The sequence below is a fragment of the Lithobates pipiens genome, unplaced genomic scaffold (genome assembly GCF_037356315.1).
Source record: "Lithobates pipiens isolate NorthernLeopardFrog02 unplaced genomic scaffold, aLitPip1_a1.2 Scaffold_22, whole genome shotgun sequence".
Classification (NCBI taxonomy): Eukaryota; Metazoa; Chordata; class Amphibia; order Anura; family Ranidae; genus Lithobates; species Lithobates pipiens.
In genome coordinates, this window is record NW_027507784.1 from 24,265,604 (window position 1) to 24,290,624 (window position 25,021).

Genomic DNA, 25,021 nt, shown 5'->3' on the forward strand with positions numbered 1-25,021 from the left:
GGGGGTTTTTTAGGCAGCAAAGAGTTTATAAGAGGATAATTGAGTAAAAACCTTTTTATTGGGTCAGGAAATAAATGATAAATTCAAATACAATACATTTAAAATACAAGTTCTGGTTAGCAATACAGACAACAACATAAAACATCACTCATGGCAAAAAGTACCCCTAGGAAAACATGGTTTGCCAACTACATTTACAGCATAGTTATCCGCATGAATACCTCAATGCATTCCGATCCTTTCATTTCTGGCCTTCGTCAGGGGGATTTTTATTCTAGGGAAATATATAAAAAAATTAAAATTTTGGTATTTAACAGAATATAAAACATTGTTAATCATTTCAAATTGTGCAAAAGTAATATCTCCATATACATAGAGGTATATTTACCATTTAGTGGATGACAGAGTGAGAATGTATCACACAAACCAGATTGCTAAAAACATTTGCGTTCAGTGATCCCATCGTTTCCGCACATCCCCTTCGCACCCTACAGGTGAATCCACAGTCCACCAGGCTTACAAGGGGCCACGCTCTTGGACCTGGAGAGGAGGACGGGGGGGGGGGCAAAGCACCCGCAGTTGGATACCACGCATTGGGTATTCCTGTGGATAGCTATGCTGTAAATGTAATTGGCAATCCTTGGGGTACTTTTTGCCACGAGTGATGTTTTATGTTGTCTGTGTCGCTAACCAGAGCTTGTATTTTAAATGTATTGTATGTTTGAATGTATCGTTTATTTCCTGACCCAATAAAAGGTTTTTACTCAATTATCCTCGTATAAACTCCTTGCTGCCTAAAAAAAAAAAAAAAACCCTGGGGAAATTTTTCCATTTTTTGTACTTAAGAGCAAGAAAACGAACTGTCTCTATGTTCCATAACAAGACATGTGATGGGACCAGAGAACACAATATTTCTTCTAACAAGTGAACCAAAAAGTGCATATTGGCACTTAACATTGGCCTTATTCTTTCTATTGTTATTAGTTAGTAAAACACATGATAAGGATTTTTCTTCATCAATCTAGATAACTGTTTAAATGCCGGGGTAGGTTCCTGACAATCGCTAGACCTGAGGAAGCCACTTGGATCAGTGGTAACATTTCTTGTGTATCACAGAAGAAGTCCAGTTTAATATAACTAAGTACTAACAACAGTTATACCATGATCTGAATAAATGAGAATATTACATAATATATAACACAATAGTACATGACACATAAATTTTGGTCAAATTTAAATCCCCATGCACCAATTTATTAAGTAAGATTAGACATGATAGATGTACAGTATGTATTTTCTCAGTCAAACCACCTATTCATCGTATGATATAACCCAAGGAGTGTCCTTTGGGATTGGTTCATTGATTGCTTTCATGACCATTTACCTTCTCCTCACAGATGGCGGTATTTGTCCTGGACACGGAGGGCTCGCTGGATATCGAGGGTGACCGGGAGAACTGCCTTAAACTTTCTGCACTGTCTATGCTACTCAGCTCACATCTGGTATTAGATTCTAGGATTCTACCATTTTATATTGAATACTCCAGTAATGTTCTGCCCTATTCGTAAGTTGTTGATAATGATAATGTGTCAACTTTCATGTATTCTGCAGATTTTTAATGTGAACGCAAATCTGAAAACCACAGAACTGGATTATCTGGAGGTAGGTGGTTTATGAGATGCAATGTTCTAATATATAATACAAATGGGGTAACGTCAACGGATAGCTAACAGTCCTTCCTTTATGTAGTTAGCTCCTAATATTTTCCATGTTAGACCAGGTATGTGTCCATCCATACATGCACGCAGCAAAGGCACATTTATCACATCCACGTACATTTTGCTCAGTGCACAGATATAATCCCTAAGCAACCTTCTGGTGTGTTGTGGCATTTTGGTGTCCTATTTTTGTGACTATTGCTGTGATTCTCCTTAGTACCCAGGACTGGCTTCAGAATACTTTTAGTTATGATATTGTGGCAAAGGCGAGGGTCCGACGTGGCACTTTACACAGCCATGACAGTGAATCTTTACAAGAGATCTTGATGAAACTTTGACTCCATTGTCTAGAAGAGCCTTCATTTTTGGCCAGAATAATCTATCCATTCATCCATCCATCCATATTATTTACCAATAGTGTATTAAAAGGTAAAAAAAAAAAAAAACGGGATAAGATCATGCAAAGTCACCAATAGATCTTTTAGTTAGAGTCTAGATATATTTCAAGACCAACGCAGAAGCTTGCATGGTGCAGACATGGAGTATTTCACTATGAGGCCACCATTGTTGGACACCTCCTGTGTTTTGCAAAGTTTCCCTAAAACCATTACCCCTTACCCTCCACTCCATTTTTTCTCTCTGTGAATCTCACTCTAGGCCTGCTAGAAAACCATAATGCCATGTCTATGTTGGTGGACAAGATCAGACTAGGTTAGCCATAGTGAAAGGGACAACATCCCGTCAGGTTGGAGAATCTCATTGATACGTTTTCTCTTTGGTCTTTCCAGATGTATCTTCATGTGTCCGAACTGACAGCAACATCATTTTCACTGCAATATCTCCAGGTGACCTGAAATAGATTTTCTTATCGATAACTTTTACAAGGGACTAAACTTTCTCTCTTTTATTAAATGAAACCTCTCCATACAGTATTTACCACATCTGTCAACTGTTACTGACATAGGACAACTAGTGGAAAGGGTCATGTGATGAGGAAAGGGTCATGTGACGGGGAAAGGGTCATGTGACGGGGAAAGGGTCATGTGACGCGGGAAAGGGTCATGTGACGGGGAAAGGGTCATGTGATGAGATGAACAGCTGCCAGTTGTTTCAAAGTAGAGTGCAAAGCTATGATGGAAGTGAATATAGTGAGATCTGATCCAAAACTGTATAGAGAGAATTGGGGAGTAGTACTGAACACAATGCCACTCTCATTGTCCCCAAAATTCAAACATCATCAATAACAAAAATGGTCAGATTTAAATCTCATATCTATTCTAGTTCAGCTCACTCATAGTTACATAGTTACACAGTTAGGAAGGTTGAATAAAGACACCAGTCTATCCAGTTCATCCTGAGTGAGTGTCTACAATTGTCCCTATGATGCCCCTGTGCAACGCATACTCACATTGGTCCCTACCCTCAAGGAGCCCACAATCCAAGGTCCCCATTCATATACTAGGGCCAATTTTGGACAGAAGCCAATTAACCTACCTGCATGTCTTTGGATTGTGGGAGGAAACCGGAGTACCCACAGGGAGAACATGCAAACTCCAGGCAGGTAGTGTTGTGGTTGGGATTTGAACCAGTGACCCTTTTTACTGCTAGGCGAGAGTGCTAACCACTACACCACTGTGCCGCCCTAAACCTTTTCAACACAAAGGAACCCTTGAAATAACGTTCCAGTCTCAGGGAACCCCTGCTAAAATTACTATATCTACAACTCATTATACAGTAGCATGATAGTCAATGGGACAAATGCTCCGTACACTTGTGGCCATTGGAAAGAATTACCCAATGATAGATGGCAAAAAAGATCAATGGTGTCAGTGGGAAATTATCAACAGAAATTTTTCTTTGCTCAAGGAACCCCTAGCACCCTCTGGAGGAACCTTAGGGTTCAATGAAACCCTGTTCTAGGCAGTCATGTAGAGTGACAATTTTAATAGAACACAGTCCAGCTTTGAAAAATTGCAGATCATAAAAAGCTTACATAGCCAGGGTCTTCAAAGGACTTTTTATGAGTCCCCGTCATAAATGACCAATTCATAAATGGAAGGAGCACACATCTGTGTATCTGGAATTTTGACCTACAGCCCGAACACTTATACATCTCATACCATCAACTTTAATTCATATTCCATAACTCCTACAGTGATGAAGTTACTTTCCTTGACTACACTAATGTTGATGAACATATTTAAATACCAAACATGACTATTTTACAAGGTCTAGGAGGCTAATGAAGCACAGATTTCTCCTCAGATCTATATCATATTTGGTATCTAACACATTGTAACTTTAGTCTGATAAAGAATATGCCTGTTTTTTGGATTGTAAAACCGTTTAATATGGAAATACAGCATAGTTTACATTGAGGGTGTGTCTGCTGGGCATAATAAAATGCTCCATCCCACCTCAAACCCTTTGGTTGGGTGGCGTTAACACTGCAATAAGCTATAGAAAGTGTTAATTTTGGCAGCAAATTTTGATTTCGTTTTTATTCTTAGTCTTAGAACTAAAACGGAATTTTAGATTTAGTCCCATTTCAGTCTTCTGCAATTGTTTGTTTTTAGTTTTAGTCGTATTTAGTCGACTAAATCCCCAGTATATTTTAGTCGACTAAAATGTCCTACATTTTAGTCTACTAAAATCTCCAGTACATTTTAGTCGGCTAAAACTCATTTTAGTCGTCTAAAATTTAATGTATGTAATTAAATTGTAAAGCATTAGTTAAAATTTCTCTACAATTTCATTACATTATATATTGCTGGAGCGAAAATGGAGCGAAAAATCGAATATGTTATTATTTATGGTATTGAGATATGAACATGCACTACAGACCAGTCTTAATTTTGAAGTCAGATTACAATTTAGTTTTAGTCTTATGCCACGTACACACGACCGGACTTTTCGAGGGACTAGGTCTGACAGACTTTCGACGGAGTTCTGACGGAGTTCTGACAGAGTTCTGACGGACTTTCCGAATGAACGGACTTGGCCACACACAATCACACCAAAGTCCGACGGATTCGAACGTGATGACGTACGACTGGACTAGAATAAGGAAGTTCATAGCCAGTAGCCAATAGCTGCCCTAGCGTCGGTTTTTGTCCGTCGGACTAGCATACATATGAGCGGATTTCTCGGTAGGAACTGGGTCCGGCGGAGTTCTGGCGGAAAAATTTGAAACCTGTTCCATTTCTAAAGTCTGTCAGACTTTTGCAAATCAAAAGTCCGCTGCAGCCCACACACGATCAAATGGTCTGCCGGAATTGTTCCGTCGGACTTTTGATGTTAAAGTCTGGTCGTGTGTTTAGTCTTTTGACTAAAATGGCATTTAAGTTTTAGTCCAATTTTAGTCTTTTAACTAAAATGCCATTTTAGTTTTAGTTGTATTTTTTTTAATCATCTTAATTGTTTTAATTTTAGTCGTATTTTAGTAGAGTAAAATAGTATTAATTTAGTAGATGAAATTAACACTGATGGCAACTGGCCAGCTAGCCTTTGCAGTCAGGTGCACATGGAAGGGCATTGCACATCACAAACAAGCAAACGTTTCCCAGCACATATACCAGCTAGCCTGCAAACAAACCAAACTGACCCTAACAATGCACATTAAATAGCGTTTTAACAGAGCATTTCATTGCACTCCTTTGCAAATATATGTGGAAGCCGCAGCACCCACATCAAGGCTCCTCTGTATACTGCGGCCCTAAGGCTATAGTTTTGAGAGTCTCCTAATTGGAGCACATATAGCAGTGGATATATGCCCCTTGCAACACCCTCTCCAGGTACAAGAAAAGGTTGCTGCATTTGGCACTCATTTTACAATTAAAACTGCTTGGGATACTGAGAGTCATTTATGAGGGCCAGTGACTCTGCAATAACAGATTGGATCACTGCTCTACAAGTCATCCAACTTGATTCTGGTACAGACCCAAAGACCAGGCATTTCCACTGAAGGATTTTTTTTACTTTTAAAACCCTTTATTTTACTGTTGTTTTTACTGTTTTGTAATATATTTACTGTAAATATTTCTACCACTGGTTTTATTTTTCTTTCAATAAAACAATCATTTAAAATTGTTAAGCTAGATCTCTGAATACTCTAAAAATACAAAAAACAAAACAAAAAAAACACTTTGCCTCTCTTGAGAAGTTATTGTACCATTTTATTCTTCAGCACTTGGATTTTCTAGTGAGAGACTGGCAGGATCCTGACAACTGTGGCCGTGAAGCCGCTCTTTCCTACCTACAGTGCGAGAGTGAGGTATGATGGTAAATGTGAGGATGGCTCAGAAAATAGGAGTTTTTTTTCTACAATTATCACAAGAAGTTTCCTTGTCAAAAGATTTTATTGAGTGTACAAAGGAATACATAACAAATATAATGAGTAAACATATTGTAGTGAAGGTAAGATGCTAGAATTACTAGTTAATAATAAATGATAATATAGAGATAATTGGGTCTTAGATTCGGTATTGAAGCGCTATGGAGGAGCTGTTAGAAAGTAAGTTTAATTTTTAAATTATAATTGTGTCCACAGCAGAGATGTCTGCAGAGGAATACACTCTATTAGGAAAAAGAGTTCAAAAATCAGAAAGGGAGTAAGCAAGAAGAGAAAGGAGAGAGGGAGTGAAACATAGAAGAGAGGGGGTCCACAGGGTTGGTTTGAGAACCATCATGAAAGTTTGTGTGTTCATTGTAGATCAGCTTAAGTCTTCTCAATTCAGCTACCATGGCAGTAGAACATTCTCGTCAAAGTTAGATGGCAAATAATGTGTTATCCATGGGAGCCATAATTTTTTCACTTTTGGGAAGCAGAGCATTATCAATAGCCACCATTTTGGCATGAATCATGGTGTTAGTCATCCTATTCTTCGTCTCAGCCACTACCAATGTTGGGGATCGCCATGCCTTTGCCAAAGTTTGCTTAGCAACCATTAGAAGTTGGACAAATAGTTTAAATTGAAACAAGGTTAGACATCCTGGTTTCAGATTAAGTAGGGTAGTAGCAGGATTAGGCTGTACTTGCAAACCAAACATCTTGGAGGCCATTTTAAAAATACCTTTCCAAAAGGCTTGTGCTATTGGGCATGTCCACCAAATGTGCAGGTGTGTGCCTAACTCTAAGCAACCACGATAACACTGTGCAGAACAGGTTGGTACATATTTGGCAACCCTAGCAGGTACAAAGTACCATCTTGTTAATACTTTATAAATAGCCTCAACCTCAATAATAATAGGGGAAGGTGATTTGCTTGTTGACCAGATTTGATTCCAGTCTGTGATGTTGAGCATTCATCCCAGGTCCGCCTCCTATTTCTGGACATAAGAAGGCTTATCCAGGTCAGGTTTTACTATCAAAGAGAGGAGATTAGGCTTTGTGTGGGGGTCTTTTCTACTAAGTCAGTAAAGTGTGTTAGAGGAGTTTATATGAGGAGTGGAAAAGTTTTTACATTTGCAGGTATCGGAATAATTCTGATTGAGGTAAGCCATAGATTTCACAAAGGGTTGGGAAAGGGATGAAATACATATTAGTGACAAATTTCTGCATAGTCAGGATTTCCCAGGATGACCATACTCAAAAGGATTTGGGAGCAGTCCAAGCAGGATAAAAATCAGGGATTTTTAGGAAGGAGAGAAGAAGCTTATGTGGAGATTGTAACCAGTGGTTGTATTTAAAACTGTCCCAAAGAGAAATAAAGTGTTTGGTGATGGGGGTTTCGTAAACCTTTCGGTCTTTAGGATGAAGCCAAAGCAGGTTAGAGATCGATAAGGGATCACATTCGGTAGCTGCCTGAATAGGATTTCCTGTCTTGCATAGTATTTAGATAAGCTAGCAAAGCCTCCATTTACTTTGCAAAGTAAATTGTGTGCAAAGGTATACGTGGTTTGGATGCCTCCCATATATAAGATGTTGCTTTTTTCTGTATTAGTCATGAATAATAAGCAGGAATTGAAATTGGTAAAACCCTGAACAGATACAGCAACTTAGGCAGGATCGTCATTTTGATTGCATTAATTCTACCGAACCATGATAGTGGGATGGGGGACTTATGCCGCGTACACACGATCAAATTGTCAGGCGTACTTAGTCCGCTGAAACGCATTTCACCGGACACTTCGATCGTGTGTGGGCTTCAGCGGACTTTCTCAGCGTAAAGTCCGGCGGACTTAGAAAGTATTTTTGCAGTCCAATCTTTCCGCCGGACTTGGGTTTCAGCGGACAATACGTTCATCAGTATGCTAGTCCGGTGGACTAAGAATGACGCATGCTCAGAAGCAAGTACGAAAAAGGAAGCTATTGGCTACTGGCTATTGAACTTCCTTTTTCTAGTCCCATCGTACGTGCTGTACGTCATCGCGCTAGCAAACGCCGGACTTTCTGAGTGTCCGTGTGTGGCCAAGTCCGTTCGGTAGAAAGTCCGCCAGACTATCAGCCGGATTGTTTGCCGGGCTAAGTACGCCGGACAATTCGACCGTGTGTACGCGGCATAAGAGTTCAATAGGTTTGTCACACTTTTGAGAATCGGTGGATAATTTGCTGAGAAAAGATATGATATAGAAGCAGTAAGATGAATCCCTAGATATGGTATTGATTTTTCCGCTCAGGAAAACTGAAGTCCTACCTTTGCTGAATTTAGTTCCAGGTTAGATAGGGATATATTTAATGCTAAGCATTTCTTTAAGATTGATAGGCCAGAAAAAGCATCAAACCTATTGAGGATGGGAAGGAGATTAGGGCCTGAGACCTGTGGGGATGATAGAAATAGGAGTATATCGTCTGCAAACAAAGTTTATGTTGATATCCTCCTAATTCTATTCCGGGTTATTTTGGGATTTGATCTAATCGACAGGGAAAGCGGTTCTATTGGGAGGGCAAATAAAAGGGGAGGGAGTGGACATCCTTGTCTTGTGCCTCTTTCTATATTGAAGGAGTCAGATTTATAACCTGCATACTTATTATATGCTTTTGGTTTATTATACAATGCAGTGATCCAAGTTCTAAAGTTAGGGCCAAAACCCCATTTCTGAAGTGAGTATTGTAAAGAGGGCCAGGAGATGGAATCAAAGGCTTTTTTAATATCCAGAAATATAAAGCACGAAAGAATGCGAAGGGTTTTAGCAATGTGTGGCAAAAGGACCGCTCTACGTACATTATCACCTGCTTGGCGTGTAGGCATGAAGCCTACTTGATCATGATGTATAAGATTTCCTATGATTCCATTGAGGCGGGCTGCTAGAATTTTTGCTAATAGTTTGATATCTAAGTTTAACAAGGAAATGGGGCGGTAGTTAATACAGGATGTGTCATCAGAATGAGGCTTAGGAATCATACAAATAGTTGTAGATTTACCTTCTAGTAAAACATTAAAAGCTTCGGCCAAAATAGGGGAGAAGATCTCTGAAAAAAATATGATAGTATAAGGCAGAATAACCATCAGGGCCTGGTCTTTTGTTTAGTTTTAATTCTTTGATTGCTTTTGTTATATCATTCACAGTGATGGGTGCTTCGAGTATAATCTTTTGGGTGTCAGACATCTCAGGTAGGGTGATATCTGAGAAGAAGGCATCAGCCTCAATGGTATTAAATGTATTTGTTTCCGAATATAGGGAGGTTAGGTGGGAGCGGAATTTATGAACAATTTTAGTAGGATTACTAGTATATGTGCCATTTAGACGATTTAAGTCTAATCGGCTTAAAAGATTTGTTTAATGACTTAAGCGTGCCAGAAAAGTACCAAACTGATTGGATTTCATATAGAAGGCGTGTCGAGAATGGTTAAAGTATTAATCCGCGGATTCTGCGAGGAATAAGTCATATTCCAGATGGGCTTTTTCTAGGCAACTTTTGGTAAATGGCATTGGATTATCTTGAAAAGCTATAAAGGAAGAGTTAAATTCAGTTTCTAATTTTCTCCCAAGACTCCTACGTTCCCATTTGAATAATACAAATTGCCGTTGTATGGTACCGAGCAGCACGGGTTTATGTGCTTCCCACAATGTTATTGGGGAAACGTCAGCATTTGTGTTGTGTGTTAAACATTCTTTTAGAGCCTGTTCGATTGTTAAACTATGCGACGGGTGTTTGAGTAATATATCTCGGAGGTACCAAGTAGGTGTAAGTAAGTCGTGTTTTTTGGGAATAGTGGAAGTGATAGTAGTAAAGACCGCGTTATGATCAGACCATGGGATGGGGATTATATTCAGTGTAAGCAATTCTGGAATCGTACCTATTGTTAGAAATATGTGGTCAATGCGAGTGAATGTTTGCTGTGGATATGAGTAATAAGTGTATTTCCTTTTTAGTCGGATTACATTCTCTCCAAGAATCCACCAATTTATGTTTAGAAAGAAACTGGGGGGGAGACATCTTGGTTGGATTTTGATGGGGGATATATGGTGATTTGTCGAGAAATAGGAGGAGGACCTGATTAAAATCCCTTCATATGTTCTCATCTTATGTGTAGATACTACTTGTAGAAGATGGGTGAGAAAAGGTGTGGGCTGTTTATTGGGTGCATAGTATGAAACACCCGTAACTGCTGTGTCCATTATATGCCCCAGAAGATTTAAATATCTCCCTTCAGGGTCTTTTATTTCAGAATGAAGTGTAAATGGGGTGGTGCGGTGGAAGGCTATGAGTGTTCCACGTTGTTTAGTAGTGGCTGAAGCTGTGAATATTTGCGGATAAAAGGAGTTTACAAATTTAGGCGTAGAATTTGCCGTGAACCGTGAACTATGTGCGCTTTGTTTGCATGAAACGAGTGGAAAGCTTTAGTGCATTTCTGCGGTATATTGAGACCCTGAACATTCAGGGATAACATGTTTAAAGGCGCCATGATAGCTGAGTTAGGAAATGATACCAACTTTCGAGGTCCTTTGGCTGTATTGGACGACCTGTGTGGACCTGAAGAAAAGCAAGGAGAAAGGAGATCCAGGGTAGACTGGAGTGGAGAAAAAATAAGAACCATAAGAAACGAGCTTCAAAAATTAACTGTGATTGGGGGTACAACTCCCCATCAGGGGATAGAGGGCCTACTTCGACCACCCACATAATAAAAGTGGGGAGCCAAGGGAGGCGAGATGGAGCACACAGATCTTCCGCATGCAGGATAACCTCCTAAAAAAAAACATGAAGATGTATAATTATAACCTGCCAGGTATAATAATGTTTCTCCAAATATTCCGTATCTTCCAAAAGAAAAGGGGGAATAAATAGAAGATACATATGGTAAGTACTAACTGTAAGTCTAATTTATTAAATATATAAATGGGGATAAGCCATGGAGGGAGATAGGGTGGGAATGAGGCAGATTGGAAGTTAGAAAGGGACATGTGAACTATTGGAGTTGTAACAAACCCAGGGCTTTGTTGGTCAAACTAACTGCTATAAACTAAAACATTTGGAATGTAATTTGGCTGAGTCTTTGTGCCTAAATATGATCAATCCAACCTATGAATAAAAACCTGAATTAAAGAGATGTATCTGAAATCTGGGTCCAAGCAATCAACCTGGTCCCAGACTTCAGACCCATAAGTGGGGACTTACATACTATACATACTTGCATACTATAACAGAAAAAAACAGATATAATAAAATAAACTGTGTCCCTATGCATTGTTGGCAGAGAACAGTCCAACAAATTGGTGTTCAGTTATTGGGAATAAAAATGTAGCATAAACTGCTTGTAAAAAAAAAAGGAGAGTCAAACAAAGCAGAGATCCTTCAAAAATAGTTTCTAGATTGTGGTTATGGAAAGGAGGACTATAGGAGTGTCGAGTTAGGATGGAATCTTCTTGGTCCTGAGGTGGAGAGGTGAAGCGATCTCTCTTGTGGGATTGATGACTTCCATTTTTCTGTTGGGATTGAGATGAGTTGCTTGGAGAGAAGGATGAAGCTGTTATTCTACGTGAGGTAGAAGCGGCGGGTAGGTTATCTCCCAGATGTAGGTCTTGAAGGGTCTGATGAAGTTCTTCTGGCGAACTGCAGGTGTGTCTGGAACCCTGGTGGCTGAGGAGACTTGCGCCATTTTAGCCGAAGTGCGGGACCGTGTTGCACTGTTGGGGAAGGTTTACCTTTGTGTGAGTCCCCCCCAGCACCATTTTGTGTCCCAAAATGTTTCTCCAGGTACTCAGGAGCAACTGGGAGAAGCCGTGTGTTTTAAATACCGGCGGGCTGATAAATAATGGCAGTTTTCTCCCCTCACGGAGCGGAGCTCTAACAGGGCATGACCTTCCTGTTATACTCCGCACATGTGCCTCCTATCACCAGAAGTTTAAAAACACTTTACTTTAGCAGGTTTCTAATATGCTTGAGTTTCTGGCTAAACATTTGTGGACACCTGACCATCATACCTACATTAGGGTCATCACATAAGTTCAGGTATATCCAGTGATGGGTACTGTTAATGCTACAACATACAAAGAAACTTTAGCCAATAGTGCTCTTCCAAATTTGAGCACTAATTTGGAGAAGATCCTTTTTCTTTTCCAGTGTGACTGTGCCCCTGTGTACAAAGCCAGTGTCAGAAAGGTTCCCTCCGCTGGCAATATTGATCATTTGGCGTGCAGTACTGAGGTCCACCAGCAGGTGTCTCCTGGCAGTTTGGAGCTGTCAAAATAACTTTTCCCTGCTGGTATTAGTACTGGTGTCCAGCAGCGGAGGGATCCTGGCAGTGTGGAGCAGGTATTACCTTCTGCAATTAGGTATCACCTGACTTTGAGAGCAGCTATAGTATAAATACCCGGCAAGTGCACACGCACTTTGCCCTGGTATTGTCCTTGTGCCCTGACCTGCAGCCTGTTTATCTGTTAGCCTGATCCTGATCCTGAACCCTGATTCCTGTATCCTGGACTTGTTTGTATCTGTTCCTGTATCCCTGGATCCTTGCCCTGCAGCCTGGTCCTTTCATCTTGTTCCCTGTCTGTTTACTCCTGGCCCCCCATCTACTGATCTCCTGTTTATGACCCTGGCCTGGCTTGACTATGATTCTGGTACTCCCTTTTGCTATATATGCTGGTTGGTTTATTATAACTGTTTGGTTGTTTTGTTTGTTCACTCAGTTTGTATTGGCGGTGTGTTCGCATTTATATGCATTTATTTAAATAAACGTACTTTCACCTATTTATGTCTGGTTCACTCTGTCGCAGTCACACAGTTCTGGTCACATCTAGTTTATGACAGCCAGCTCCATACGGAAACGGTTTGATGAATTTGGTGTGGAGGAACTCTAGTGAAGGGAATGTAGATTGTCTAGAGGTGGTTTTTAACCCCTTCATGTCTGTTAAAGTGTGATGTCCAATCACCCACACAGGCCTGGGAGATTAGCCCATTGAGACAATGACAGAAAACAACAAATTCTCTCCGAGCAAATCAAATCTTTATTCTTTGGTGTGAATATTTAAAGGGTGGCTGGGTCGGACCGAGCTCCCAAACTGAAGGGAATGTAGAATGTCTAGAGGTTGTTTTTAACCCCTTCATGTCTGTTAAAGTGTGATGTCCAATCACCCACACAGGCCTGGGAGATTAGCCCATTGAGACAATGACAGAAAACAACAAAGTCTCTCCGAGCAAATCTAATCTTTATTCTTTGGTGTGAATATTTAAAGGGGGCTTTCAGAAAGTACCGCCCTTTGAACGTGTCATACAGATTATCCAATCGTATACAAGTACAGCCTAAAATAAAAGTGAAACTAGTGATTCCTCAAAATCATATGCTTTCCAAGAAAGGAAACAACTAAATAAGATAACAGTAACATGAGAAACTAAACTAGACTAGCAAAACTTGAGCATATCTTTTGGGAGGTGGATGTTAGAGACACAAAATGAAAACCAAATTTCTTAAAGAATGAAAGCGGTTACGCTAAATTTCCCTTCACTCGAGTAGCCTGTATAGAGCCCTTAACTCAACCCTACTTGGATGAAATTATTGCCCCAAATGGAATCCATATCTTCTTGTCCAACGTCAGTACCTGATTTCAATTTAGAATAAATTCCCACAGAAACCCTCCAAAATCTTGTGGAAATGATTTCCAGAGGAGAGGCGACAATTGAGAACCAAAACTATAATAATGGCCATGTGTTTTAAATAAGATGCCAAACAAACTCATATTGGCATGTTAGGTGTCTACAATCTTTTGGCCATATGCTGTATATTAATTATAAAAGTAACCTTATTATTGTTACAGAAACTGAGGCTACAGAAAGGTTCAGAACATAGTCTTTTGCTGGACACTCTTAGGAGTCCGTCTATCAGCGGCTTCCTGTTGCCCTTCCCCGGGAAAGGGTTCCTGAGATCAAGGAGGGGCACATTGGCAGGTAATATAGACCCTCATGTACTGTTCCTGTGTAGACAGTTTTCAAAGACAAATTATCTACATTCATTACATAGTCTTTGTTTGCACCGTACCATTGCTGCTAAAAAATTAATTGGCTGTGTACAGATAATGAACATTTCCTGCCATGGCAATAGGCTCTGTACAGAAGTGTTTATTAGTATCTTTATTTATAAGATCACAGCGCGACTTGGGACGACTTCAAAACGACTTGTGATGACTTCAAGCCCGACTTGGGACGACTTACAAGTCGCCCCAGGCCAGGCGACTTTTGCCGAGGCCAAGCAGAGAATGAGCTCAAGGGGGAACTCCACGGCAAATTTCTGAAAAAAATTTGGCGTGGGTTCCCCCTCCGAGAGCATACCAGGCCCTTAGGTCTGGTATGGATTCCAAGGGGAACCCCCTACGCCGAAAAAACGGCGTGGGGGTCCCCCCCAGATCCACACCAGACCCTTATCCGAGCACGCTACCCGGCCGGCCAGGAAAGGGGGTGTGGACGAGCGGGCGGCCCCCCCCTCCTGAGCCGTACCAGGCCGCGTGCCCTCAACATGGGGGGGTGCCTTGGGGGAGGGGGGGCGTGCGCCCCCCCGACCCCAAAGCACCTTGTCCCCATGTCGATGAGGACAAGGGCCTCTTCCCGACAACCCTGGCCGTTGGTTGTCGGGGTCTGCGGGCGGGGGGCTTATCGGAATCCGGGAGCCCCCTTTAATAAGGGGGCCCCCGGATACCGGCCCCCCACCCTATGTGAATGAGTATGGGGTACAATGTACCCCTACCCATTCACCTGTGGAAAAAAAGTACAAAAAAAAAACACAACACAGGGAAAAAATATTTTATTGCACAGCTCCGGGGGTCTTCCGTCTTCGGGGGTCTTCTCGCCGGACTCCTCCGCTATCTTCTTGTAGCTCTTTTGCTAGCGGAGGAGTCCGGCTTTCTTCCTCCCCGCCGCCGGCCTCTTCTCCCGACTTCGGGGGTCTTGTCCCCCTCTTCGGTTCTTCTGCCGGGCCACGGCGCCTTCTTATAGCTCTTTTGCAGGCGGTGGCCCGGTCTTCTTCTTCTCCTTCTCCTTCTCCTTCTCCTTCTCCTTCTCCTTCTCCTTCTCCTTCTCCTTCTCCTTCTCCTTCTCCTTCTCCTTCTCCTTCTCCTTCTCCTTCTCCTCCTTCTTCTCCTTCTCCTCCTTCTTCTCCTTCTCCTCCTTCTTCTCCTTCTCCTCCTTCTTCTCCTTCTTCTCCTTCTTCTCCTTCTTCTCCTCCTTCTCCTCCTTCTTCTCCTTCTCCAGGAGATGTTGACACGACGCTCTCTCCGGCCACAATGCCAGGGACGCGCTCCGCTGCCACTTATATAGGGACAATGGGGCGGTGTCACATGGGTTGATGTCACATGGTGACCCCGTCCCCTTACCATGTGACATCAACCCATGTGACACCGCCCCATTGTCCCTATATAAGTGGCAGCGGAGCGCGTCCCTGGCATTGTGGCCGGAGAGAGCGTCGTGTCAACATCTCCTGGAGAAGAAGAAGAAGAAGAAGAAGAAGAACGGAAGGCGGCGGCGGCGGCGACAGAAGACCGGGCCACCGCCTGCAAAAGAGCTATAAGAAGGCGCGGTGGCCCGGCAGAAGAACCGAAGAGGGGGACAAGACCCCCGAAGACGGAAGACCCCCAGAGCTGTGCAATAAAATATTTTTTCCCTGTGTTGTGTTTTTTTTTTGTACTTTTTTTCCACAGGTGAATGGGTAGGGGTACATTGTACCCCATACTCATTCACATAGGGTGGGGGGCCGGTATCTGGGGGCCCCCTTATTAAAGGGGGCTCCCGGATTCCGATAAGCCCCCCGCCCGCAGACCCCGACAACCAACGGCCAGGGTTGTCGGGAAGAGGCCCTTGTCCTCATCGACATGGGGACAAGGTGCTTTGGGGTGGGGGGGCCGCACGCCCCCCCTCCCCCAAGGCACCCCCCCATGTTGAGGGCACGCGGCCTGGTACGGCTCAGGAGGGGGGGGGCCGCCCGCTCGTCCCCACCCCCTTTCCTGGCCGGCCGGGTAGCGTGCTCGGATAAGGGTCTGGTGTGGATCTGAGGGGGACCCCCACGCCGTTTTTTCGGCGTAGGGGGTTCCCCTTGGAATCCATACCAGACCTAAGGGCCTGGTATGCTCTCGGAGGGGGAACCCACGCCAAATTTTTTTCATAAATTTGCCGTGGAGTTCCCCATTCAGAGCTAATAATTCTGTCAAAGTCGCCTCCGTATAGACGGAGATCCGACTTGGAGGCGATCTCCATTGAAATCAATGGGTACCGGTCGCCTACAAGTCGGATAGAAGTAGTACAGGAACCTTTTCTGAAGTCGGAGCGACTTCAGTAGTGTGCATTAAGACGGCTCTCATTCACTTACATTGCTTTTTAAATGTTGTCCGACCTGAGGCGACCTGAGGCGACTAGGGGCGACCTGAAGTCGGATCAGGAGTTGCCCCTGTGTGAATGGGCTCTTAAAGGTCTTGTTTATTACAATTGAATAAAAACATACAAAACTAAAAGGAGTTGTGCAGCAATAGGGCACTAGGGGGCGCTCTCTATTAAATGGATAATAATGCAGTGATGGCAAAAGGCTGATGCTTAAAGTGGTTGTAAACCTAGTTGCACCACTTTTACCTACAGGTAAGCCTATAAAAAGGTTTACCTGTAGGCAGTGTTAATTTTGGCAGCAAATTTCGATTTAGTTTTAGTCTTGGGACTAAAATGGTATTTTAATTTTAGTCTCATTTTAGTCTTTTGCAATTGTTTTGGTTTTAGTCGTATTTAGTCGACTAAATCTCCAGCACATTTTAGTCGACTAAAATCGAATGGGTGTATTTCAGTTGTAATGCATTAGTGAACATTTCTCTACTATTTCCAAACACATTATATACTGTTGGAGTGAAAAATCTCATATATTATTATTTATGGTATTGAGGTATGAACATGCACTACAGACCAGTGTTAATTTTGAAGTCAGATTTAAATTTAGTTTTAGTCTTAAGCCGCGTACACACAGGCGGATTGTCTGCCCAACTAAGTTCGTCAGACAATCCGACAGACAGTCCGTTCAACTTTTGAATGAACGGACTTGACCACACACGATGAACAGACAGTCCGCTGAAAACTTGCGCGATGACGTGTACAGCACGTACGACGGGACTAGAAATACGACGTCCAATACACTGCAATGCAACCTTCGGCCGTGTAAATCCTTTCTGAGCATGCGCCATACTTAGTCCGTCCAACTTGCCTACACACGAGCGGACTGTCCGCTGAAACCAAGTTTGGACGGACAAAATTACGGAAATTCCGAAAGACTTAGTCCGTCAGACTGTCCGCTGAAAAAGTCAGCTGAAGCCCACACACGAGCGGACTGTCCGCTGAAACGCAGTTCAGCGGACTAAGTTGGGCAGACAATCCGCCCGTGTGTACGCGGCCTCAGTCTTTCTACTAAAATGCCATTTTAGTTTTAGACTTTTGACTAAAATGCCATTTTAGTTTAAGTCGTATTTTACTCATCTCAATTGTTTTAGTCGACCAAAATAGAATTAATTTAGTCAACTAAAATGTTTTAGTCGACAAAATTAACACTGCCTGTAGGTACTGGAAATATCCCCTAAACCTGCAAGGTTTACAAGATATTTACCATGTACGCTTGCGCCGATGTCATCGCGCATGCGCACTGAAGAAAGGGCACTATTGTGCCATTTCTAAAAAGGCCTATGCCATGACCGGCATGTGGCTCCGGCCAGTCACAGAGCCAGAGTCCACAGCGCTAGAAGGAAGAGGGGTGAAGATGGTTGCAGCAACCAGCAGGGACATTAAGGGCAAAAATTTCTGCACAAACACTGTGTGACATAAAAAGTTGCGACGACCGCCATTTTAATTCCTTTGGGTCTCTGATAAAAAAACGATATAATGTTTGATGGTTCTGAGTAATTTTCTATCAAGAAAATTATGATTTTTTTACATGCCTGTGGGCTCCAACCAGCTAAACTCTTCCCCGCCACCTCTTATATTGTACACTCAATGGCTCCACTTGTGGCATTTCTTCATTGGGACTTTAGAGCCTTCAACAAAATCCTCTGCTGACATTGTGTGTCTTTCCATCCAATCACAGACATGGATGAAGATTTCAAAGATCACCTCACAAGATACATCTCCGATCTTACGGCAGGAGTTTGGCTCCACCGCAAAACCAGTATCAGTGGAGAGACGATCACCTGCGCCCATGTGGGAGAAGCACTGAAGGTCAGTCCACCCCAAAGACAACTGGTCCTACTATTGGAACATAGAAAACCAGTGTAATGATCCATAGCAATCAGTATCACTGAAGTCCTATCACTGCAAGATAGAATCTGGTTGCTAAGCTGAACTATACAAGTTTAAACCTTGCAGCTTCGGCTACAGCTAATGTGTGGGCTCTAGACAGTATAAAGTATCCAAAATTCTCTAGCTCTCTCACCTAAACCCAATCACTATGGAATATGTCAAGGCAGATGTTGATTGTCCAAGAACACAATGGGAGGTGTGATATTTTGTAAAACCATCCGGTTTTATGTTCATCCTCCAATCCCGCAGTACCATGAAGTCTGAGACGTATGCTAAAGCCCAACTCCAAAAAATTGAAATAGTGCATGGTGCTTCAATGACCTTACTCCTCTTGATTCCAAACTCCTCCTCTGAAGCCAGGGGTAGGCAACCTCGGAACTCCAACTGTGGTGAAACTACAAATCCCATCACACCTCTGCCTTTAGGAGTCATACCTGTGATTGTCTTGCAATGTCCCATGGGACTTGTAGTTTCACCACAGCTGGAGGGCCGAGGTTGCCTACCCCTGTCTTAAGCCACCCTACAGTGTAATGGATCAGAGTCATGGTGTCCTCTATGAACCAAACTCCTTTCCTATCTTGGGTAGCAGACATTGTTTCTTGCCTGTTATCTTCTTGGTCACCAGTCCCCTTTCAGTCTCCCCTGATTTCTCCTGCCTCTGGAGTCTATAAGGGATTACCCGGTTGCTGGAAGTGTCATCTCCACCCAGGGCTGGACTGGGACAGAAATTTGGCCCTGGACTTCATCCAGACCGGCCCACTTACATTTTGAGTGTCCCATCAGCACTCCATTACATCAGAGTGTCCCATCATCACCCCCTTACATCAGAGTGTCCCATCAGCACCCCCTTACATCAGAGTGTCCCATCAGCACCCCCTTACATCAGAGTGTCCCATCACCAGCCCCCTTACATCAGAGGGTCCCATCACCAGCCCCCTTACATCAGAGTGTCCCATCAGCAGCCCCCTTACATCAGAGTGTCCCATCAGCAGCCCCCTTACATCAGAGTGTCCCATCACCAGCCCCCTTACATCAGAGTGTCCCATCAGCAGCCCCCTTACATCAGAGTGTCCCATCAGCACCAACTTACATCAGAGTGTCCCATCACCAGCCCCTTACATCAGAGTGGCCCACTGAGCCATCGGCCCACCGGGAAACTCCCGGTAGTCCCGATGGCCAGTACATGCCTGTCTCCACCAATAAAAGGGTTTCCACATGCAGGCAGTGATGTGGACATCCAAACAAGGACCCCAAGAAGAAAACAGAAGAAGGGAGAAGGATAGGGGTGGTGGCATTACATGCCCGTGGCTTCAGGGGAGTAAAATAGGCATTTGGATCTATTCTTTTTTTTTATAACAACCATCAGAAGGGGTGGGGGGTTGTTACTAAAATCCGTGGAATTTTTAACTGTCCTCATTATACTGTATTATTAATAATGTCTTTCATAAGCCAACCCGAGAGGAATATATAAAATCCCATTGGTTTGAGGTTTTAAAGTGGGCCCCCCAAAAAAAAAAAAATCTTTCTTCCAGCTATCTTTAAAAAGAACTTGCTCACATTATTTAAGCCGGTCTGGCAATGTTCCAGGAAGATCCTCTTCTTCTGAATACGGGTAAAGGGGGTCATTCTTCCAGGACTAAGCAAAGCTTAGGTAATGGCGCATGAGTGCCGCCCAGCCTTGGTGGAGCATTGTAATGAAACGCCACCTGGTAGCAGCATGTAAACCACAGGCTGGGCTTGCAGTAGATGGGTGTCGTTCTGCCCTGAAGAGGACTACCAGTGCTGGACCAAGGAAGAAGCAATATAGAGAGGTTGAAACTTGACATTATTTTACTTTTTTTTATTTTATTTTTTTTTCACTTTTTTTTTATATGCAGTGAAAGAGGGGCTTATAAATAGAAATATAAAATGAAGTTCCAGTTTGAGTTCAGACAATAACACACTATCTTATTTTATAGAAATTTGTCATCATTCTAAAGAGAAGACAGTACAGCTTTAGTTCCCCCTTGCAGGTATTTATTATATTATATTGGGCATTTTTATATAATGGACACTCCTGATGGCCGGTATGTAAAATATTATTTGTGTTATTTTATCTTATAATGATTAATGATATTGGCTAATGATTTTTGTGTTTTTTTTTTTTTTTTCGTTTTTTTGTTTGTTTTTTACAAGTTCTACTTTAATCAGACCCATTGGAGTTTATTTATAAACAATTTTTTGTGTAGAAACCAATCAGCTTCCAGGTTATTGCCAAAGTTTAATTGAACAAGCTGAGGTTAGATGCTGATTGGTTGCTTTGCAGAAGGTGAGATTAACCGCATTGTGTCCAATTCTCTCAATAGATGCTTTATTCACTTGAAAACCAGAAATACATGAATACTGTCTTAAAAAGATTTGAGGAATTCTTGGAGCAGCAGGTAATACTGAGACCCCTCATTACCCGATACTCTGATATTTCTTTTTGTATATGAAATGTCAACATTTATATAGAGAAAATGAACACATCTGAGCTGCATTCCTCTGTACTGAATTCAAAATCTAATAAAATAAAAAAAATAAAAATGATAGTGAAAGGTAAAGTTTATGTGAACTAAAATTAAATTTTAAAATGTAACATTATTTAAAAAACATTTTTTAAAAACGTCTTTTTTTTATGGAAATGCACGCTATCCTAATGACCTGTAATTGCTTGCAAATTCATAACTACATTAAAAAGCAATGGATAGTAAAAGCTAAAGTAGTAGAAAATTTCCCCTATTAAATTAATTTAAAAAAAAAAGTTTTAAAACTCTTTTTTTTTATTCTCCACCCTTTGTTAAAATAAGGTTCTTTAGACACTTCCTCTAGCTAGTGTTTTTAGAAATATGGGCTATATATCATAGTAATTAATAATTGTCTGTAAAATCATTACTGAATTAAAAAGTAATTGACTGTAAAATATAAAGTAGATGTAAATCCAATCACTACATTTTAATATACCTTTTTTAATATGTCAAATTCATTTAAAAGTTTGTTTTAAAAAGTGCTAAATTTGCAGCCTTGTTCAGATATTTCCTGTAAGAGGGTGAGAACTCTGAATTGAGATTCTGAGTTGTCTCCATGTCACATGCTCCTCTGGAGACTACAAGCTACTATACCCACACATAGCTCAGTCATGGTCTATTGTTGCCATTGGCTGCGGTTTAGAAGAAGAGAGAGATGTGGCTTTTTGGTAAGCCGAGCTTGATGCAGTTGTATACGGATTGCTTCCTTAAATGATATTAAAGTCTTGGCTTTTTTGATTAAAAATAACAACCATGTTATACTTGCGTCGTCTGTTTAGTGGTTTTGCACAGAGAAGCCCAGATCCTCCTCTTCTCGGGTCCCTTCGACTGCGTTCCTGGCCCCTCACTCCTGCCGAGTGCCCCCACAGCAAGCAGCTTGCGATGGAGGCAGCCGAGCCGCTGCTCTGTGTGTGCATTCAGACACAAAGCCTTCTTGGTCCAGCCCCGTCTATCTCCTCGTTGGCTCACTGACTGGACAGCAGCGGGAGACAATGGCACACCGCTGCTGTCTCAGCCAATGAGGAGGGTGAGTCCCGGACAGCCAAGACTCTTGGGCAACATCGCTGGATTGAGATGGGCTCAGATAAGTATTGGGGGGGGGGGCTGCGGCACACAGAAGGTTTTTTTTTTTTATCTTAATGCAAAGAAAGCATTAAAATTGAAAACCTTCTGACTTTAGAACCACTTTAGGAGTTTTTTTAGTAGTAGAAAGGGGTAGGAAGAAGCAAAAGAGAAAGAGGAACAGATGCAAAGGGAAAGAGTTTGAGAAGGGGATTGAGGTAGAAGGAGCGCTCCTCTCCTGTGCTCAAACAAAGTTGGCATTTACAACTTCCTCCTATGGAGATCCAGAGACTTGACTGATGGAGCCACTAAATGTTGTTATAATGTCACTTATTTCTCCAAAGCTGGTCGAAATATGTAATATTTTTCTATCCAACCTAAAAGACTCCTAGAAATGTACTTTTGAAGTTCATGTTAATTACCGTATATATTCGAGTATAAGACGATCCAAATATAAGCTGAGGACCTACTTTTACCACAAAAAAACTGGGAAAACGTATTGACTCGAGTATAAGCCGAGGGAGAGCCTCACTGTGTCCATTGCATGCCTCAGTGTATGCCTCTTGTTTATGCCTCAGTGTATGCATTGCCGATATCCCTACCTGATCAGCCGCGTCACGCAGTCAGACGGCGGCCATCCAGTGTTCAAAAGCCGCGCCTCCTCCTTGATAGGCGGAACACTCAGTTTCCCAGCAGTCAGTATTCAGTGTTTTTTCCACCTATCATGGGCACCCTCTCGTTCTCGTCCGTGGGATGAGAATGAGAGGACGTCCGTGATAGGCGGAGCACTGAACACTGACTCACTGCTGGGAAACTGAGTGTTCCCCTATCACGGACGCAGACGAGGAGGAGATGTGGCTTTTGAACACCGGTCGGCTGCCGTCTGAGCATTACACGGGCTGATCAGGTAGGGAGATGGCACCGTGACTCAAGTATAAGCCAAGGGGGCACTTTCAGCACAAAAAAAATTTGCTGAAAAACTCGGCTTATACTTGAGTATATACGGTATCCCCTTCAGAGAATATTTGAAAAAATTGTCCAGATACTTAACCAAACTTGCACGTTCCGATATAGAATTTCTATGGTTTAATTAATGTAGGTGGTGTTGTATGTAGCACCAGATGTTCTAGTTTCACACTAACCTGGGAAAGTCCAACATTTTTATTTCATTTTTACTGTTCTTTTTCTCCTACAGCTCCCTGCCAACGCTTCTCCATTTAAGGTCCTTGGGGTGAGTATATCTGAGATGAGGACCAGGGTCAGAGAGCAGGCTGATGTTCTTCTAGATACGTATGAGAGTATCCTGAGAGGCGATAATGCTGCAGAGAAGGGGATGCTCATGGAGGAGATGAAATCTCTGTTGAAAGAAAAAGAAGAGCATTTCTGCGCCAAATATTCAAAACTCTTCACCAGGTGCGCAGTGGGTATTGGCTGTGTAGTAGGAGGCGGAGTCCTGTGCCTGGCCGGTGGGGTTGTAGGGGCAGCCGTGGCTGGGACTGTGCTCGCTGTTGAAGCTGTAGGTTTATTGGGCAGTACAACTGCGGCAGTGGTCACAGGGGCACTCGGAGGCTCCGTCACTCTCGGGGCTATTGGCACAGGTGTTGGAGCGGGCGTTGGTCGCGTTGTTGGACACGTGGAAAAGAAAAAAGACACAAAAGCAGAGCGCAGTACAGAGGCGTCCACAGAGGACACCGAACATCTGGTGGATGAATAAGACTGGCATCATTCCTGGAAAATCTCTGGAAGGACTTTGACGTTCTTTTATTTGTGAACTGTTTACCTTTAACGGTGGCACAGCCTTTTACCGGATATCTTTATATGTGTATTTAACATTTATTAGCTTTACATTTTCAGGTAACTATTTTTTGATTGATTTGAAATTGGATTTACATTACATTTCTTTCAGAGATATAAATGCACAATACATTCTAGAAACCAGATACAGGCCTGTGCCAACCAGCTTTTGTTTGCGCCAGAACTGCTTATTTTTCTTCATACAAGTCAAAAGGAGCACAAAAGCAGTTCAGAGCAGGTTGATGCATCTAAGCCCTTGTACACACGGTCGGAGAATCCGTCGGAATGTGTCCTATCGGACTGTTTTGTCGGATATTCCGACTGTGTGTGGTATGCATCAGACTGTTTCCATCGGAATATCCGTCGGACCAAATTTTCCAACTTGCTGGAAATATCTTCCGACAAACTGGTCCGATCGGACATACTCCGATCATGTGTAGCCTACTCCGACGGACAAAGTGCCACGCATGCTCAGATCAAATTCCTAGACCAAAGCTATTGGCTACTAGCCTGAATGTAGTCCCGTCGTAACGAAATCACGTCATCACGTTATGTACAATCGGATTTTCTGACAACTTTGTCCGACCGTGTGTATGCAACAGTTTCAGACAAAATCCAACGGATTTGGTTGTCAGAATGTCTGACCGTGTGTACAAGGGCTTAGAAGGTTACCAGCACGTGTTAATGAACCATGAATGACCTCTTAAAGGGGTTCTGCACTCATAATACAACATTTGCCCATTCTGTTGCCTATAGTTAATATATCTCATAATGCCACCTGTTTTTTTTTTTTGATTCACCTACCTTTTGTAATCTTCAGTACTTTATTTTAAACCCCTGCGGCGATGGGCGGTCTCTTGCGGCGATGGGCGGTCTCTTGCGGGGATCAGCGTAATTTCCTGTTGAAGCCCGCACTGTCTCCTGTGATCTCGTTCGTGTAATCCCAGGAGACATTGCGGCTAATGCACCCGACATCTCGCAAGATTTCGGGTGCTACAGCCGACATCTCGCGTGATTTTGGTAATTACAGCCGAGATCTCGCGAGATCTCGGCTGTAATTACCGAAATCACGCGAGATGTCGGCTGTAGCACCCGAAATCTCGCGAGATGTCGGCTGTAGCACCCGAAATCTCGCGAGATGTCGGGTGCATTAGCCGCAATGTCTACCGGGATTACACGAACGAGATCCCAGGAGACAGTGCGGGCTTCAA

At 42.6% G+C, this 25,021-nt stretch overlaps 1 protein-coding gene across 1 annotated transcript in view; it reads left to right on the plus strand.

The window, feature by feature from the left end:
• LOC143923409 (RING finger protein 112-like) overlaps positions 1 to 24,552 on the plus strand; it is a 35,574-nt gene extending 11,022 nt beyond the window's left edge. Inside the window, exons 5-13 of the mRNA XM_077447066.1 lie at positions 1,398 to 1,502; positions 1,612 to 1,662; positions 2,507 to 2,563; positions 5,905 to 5,991; positions 13,917 to 14,046; positions 18,197 to 18,327; positions 20,367 to 20,420; positions 20,754 to 20,828; positions 23,212 to 24,552. Coding sequence (XP_077303192.1) covers positions 1,398 to 1,502; positions 1,612 to 1,662; positions 2,507 to 2,563; positions 5,905 to 5,991; positions 13,917 to 14,046; positions 18,197 to 18,327; positions 20,367 to 20,420; positions 20,754 to 20,828; positions 23,212 to 23,730 — 1,209 coding nt within the window. The 3' untranslated portion in view covers positions 23,731 to 24,552. The remainder of the gene's footprint in view (positions 1 to 1,397; positions 1,503 to 1,611; positions 1,663 to 2,506; positions 2,564 to 5,904; positions 5,992 to 13,916; positions 14,047 to 18,196; positions 18,328 to 20,366; positions 20,421 to 20,753; positions 20,829 to 23,211) is intronic.
• The last annotated feature ends 469 nt before the right edge of the window (positions 24,553 to 25,021 follow it).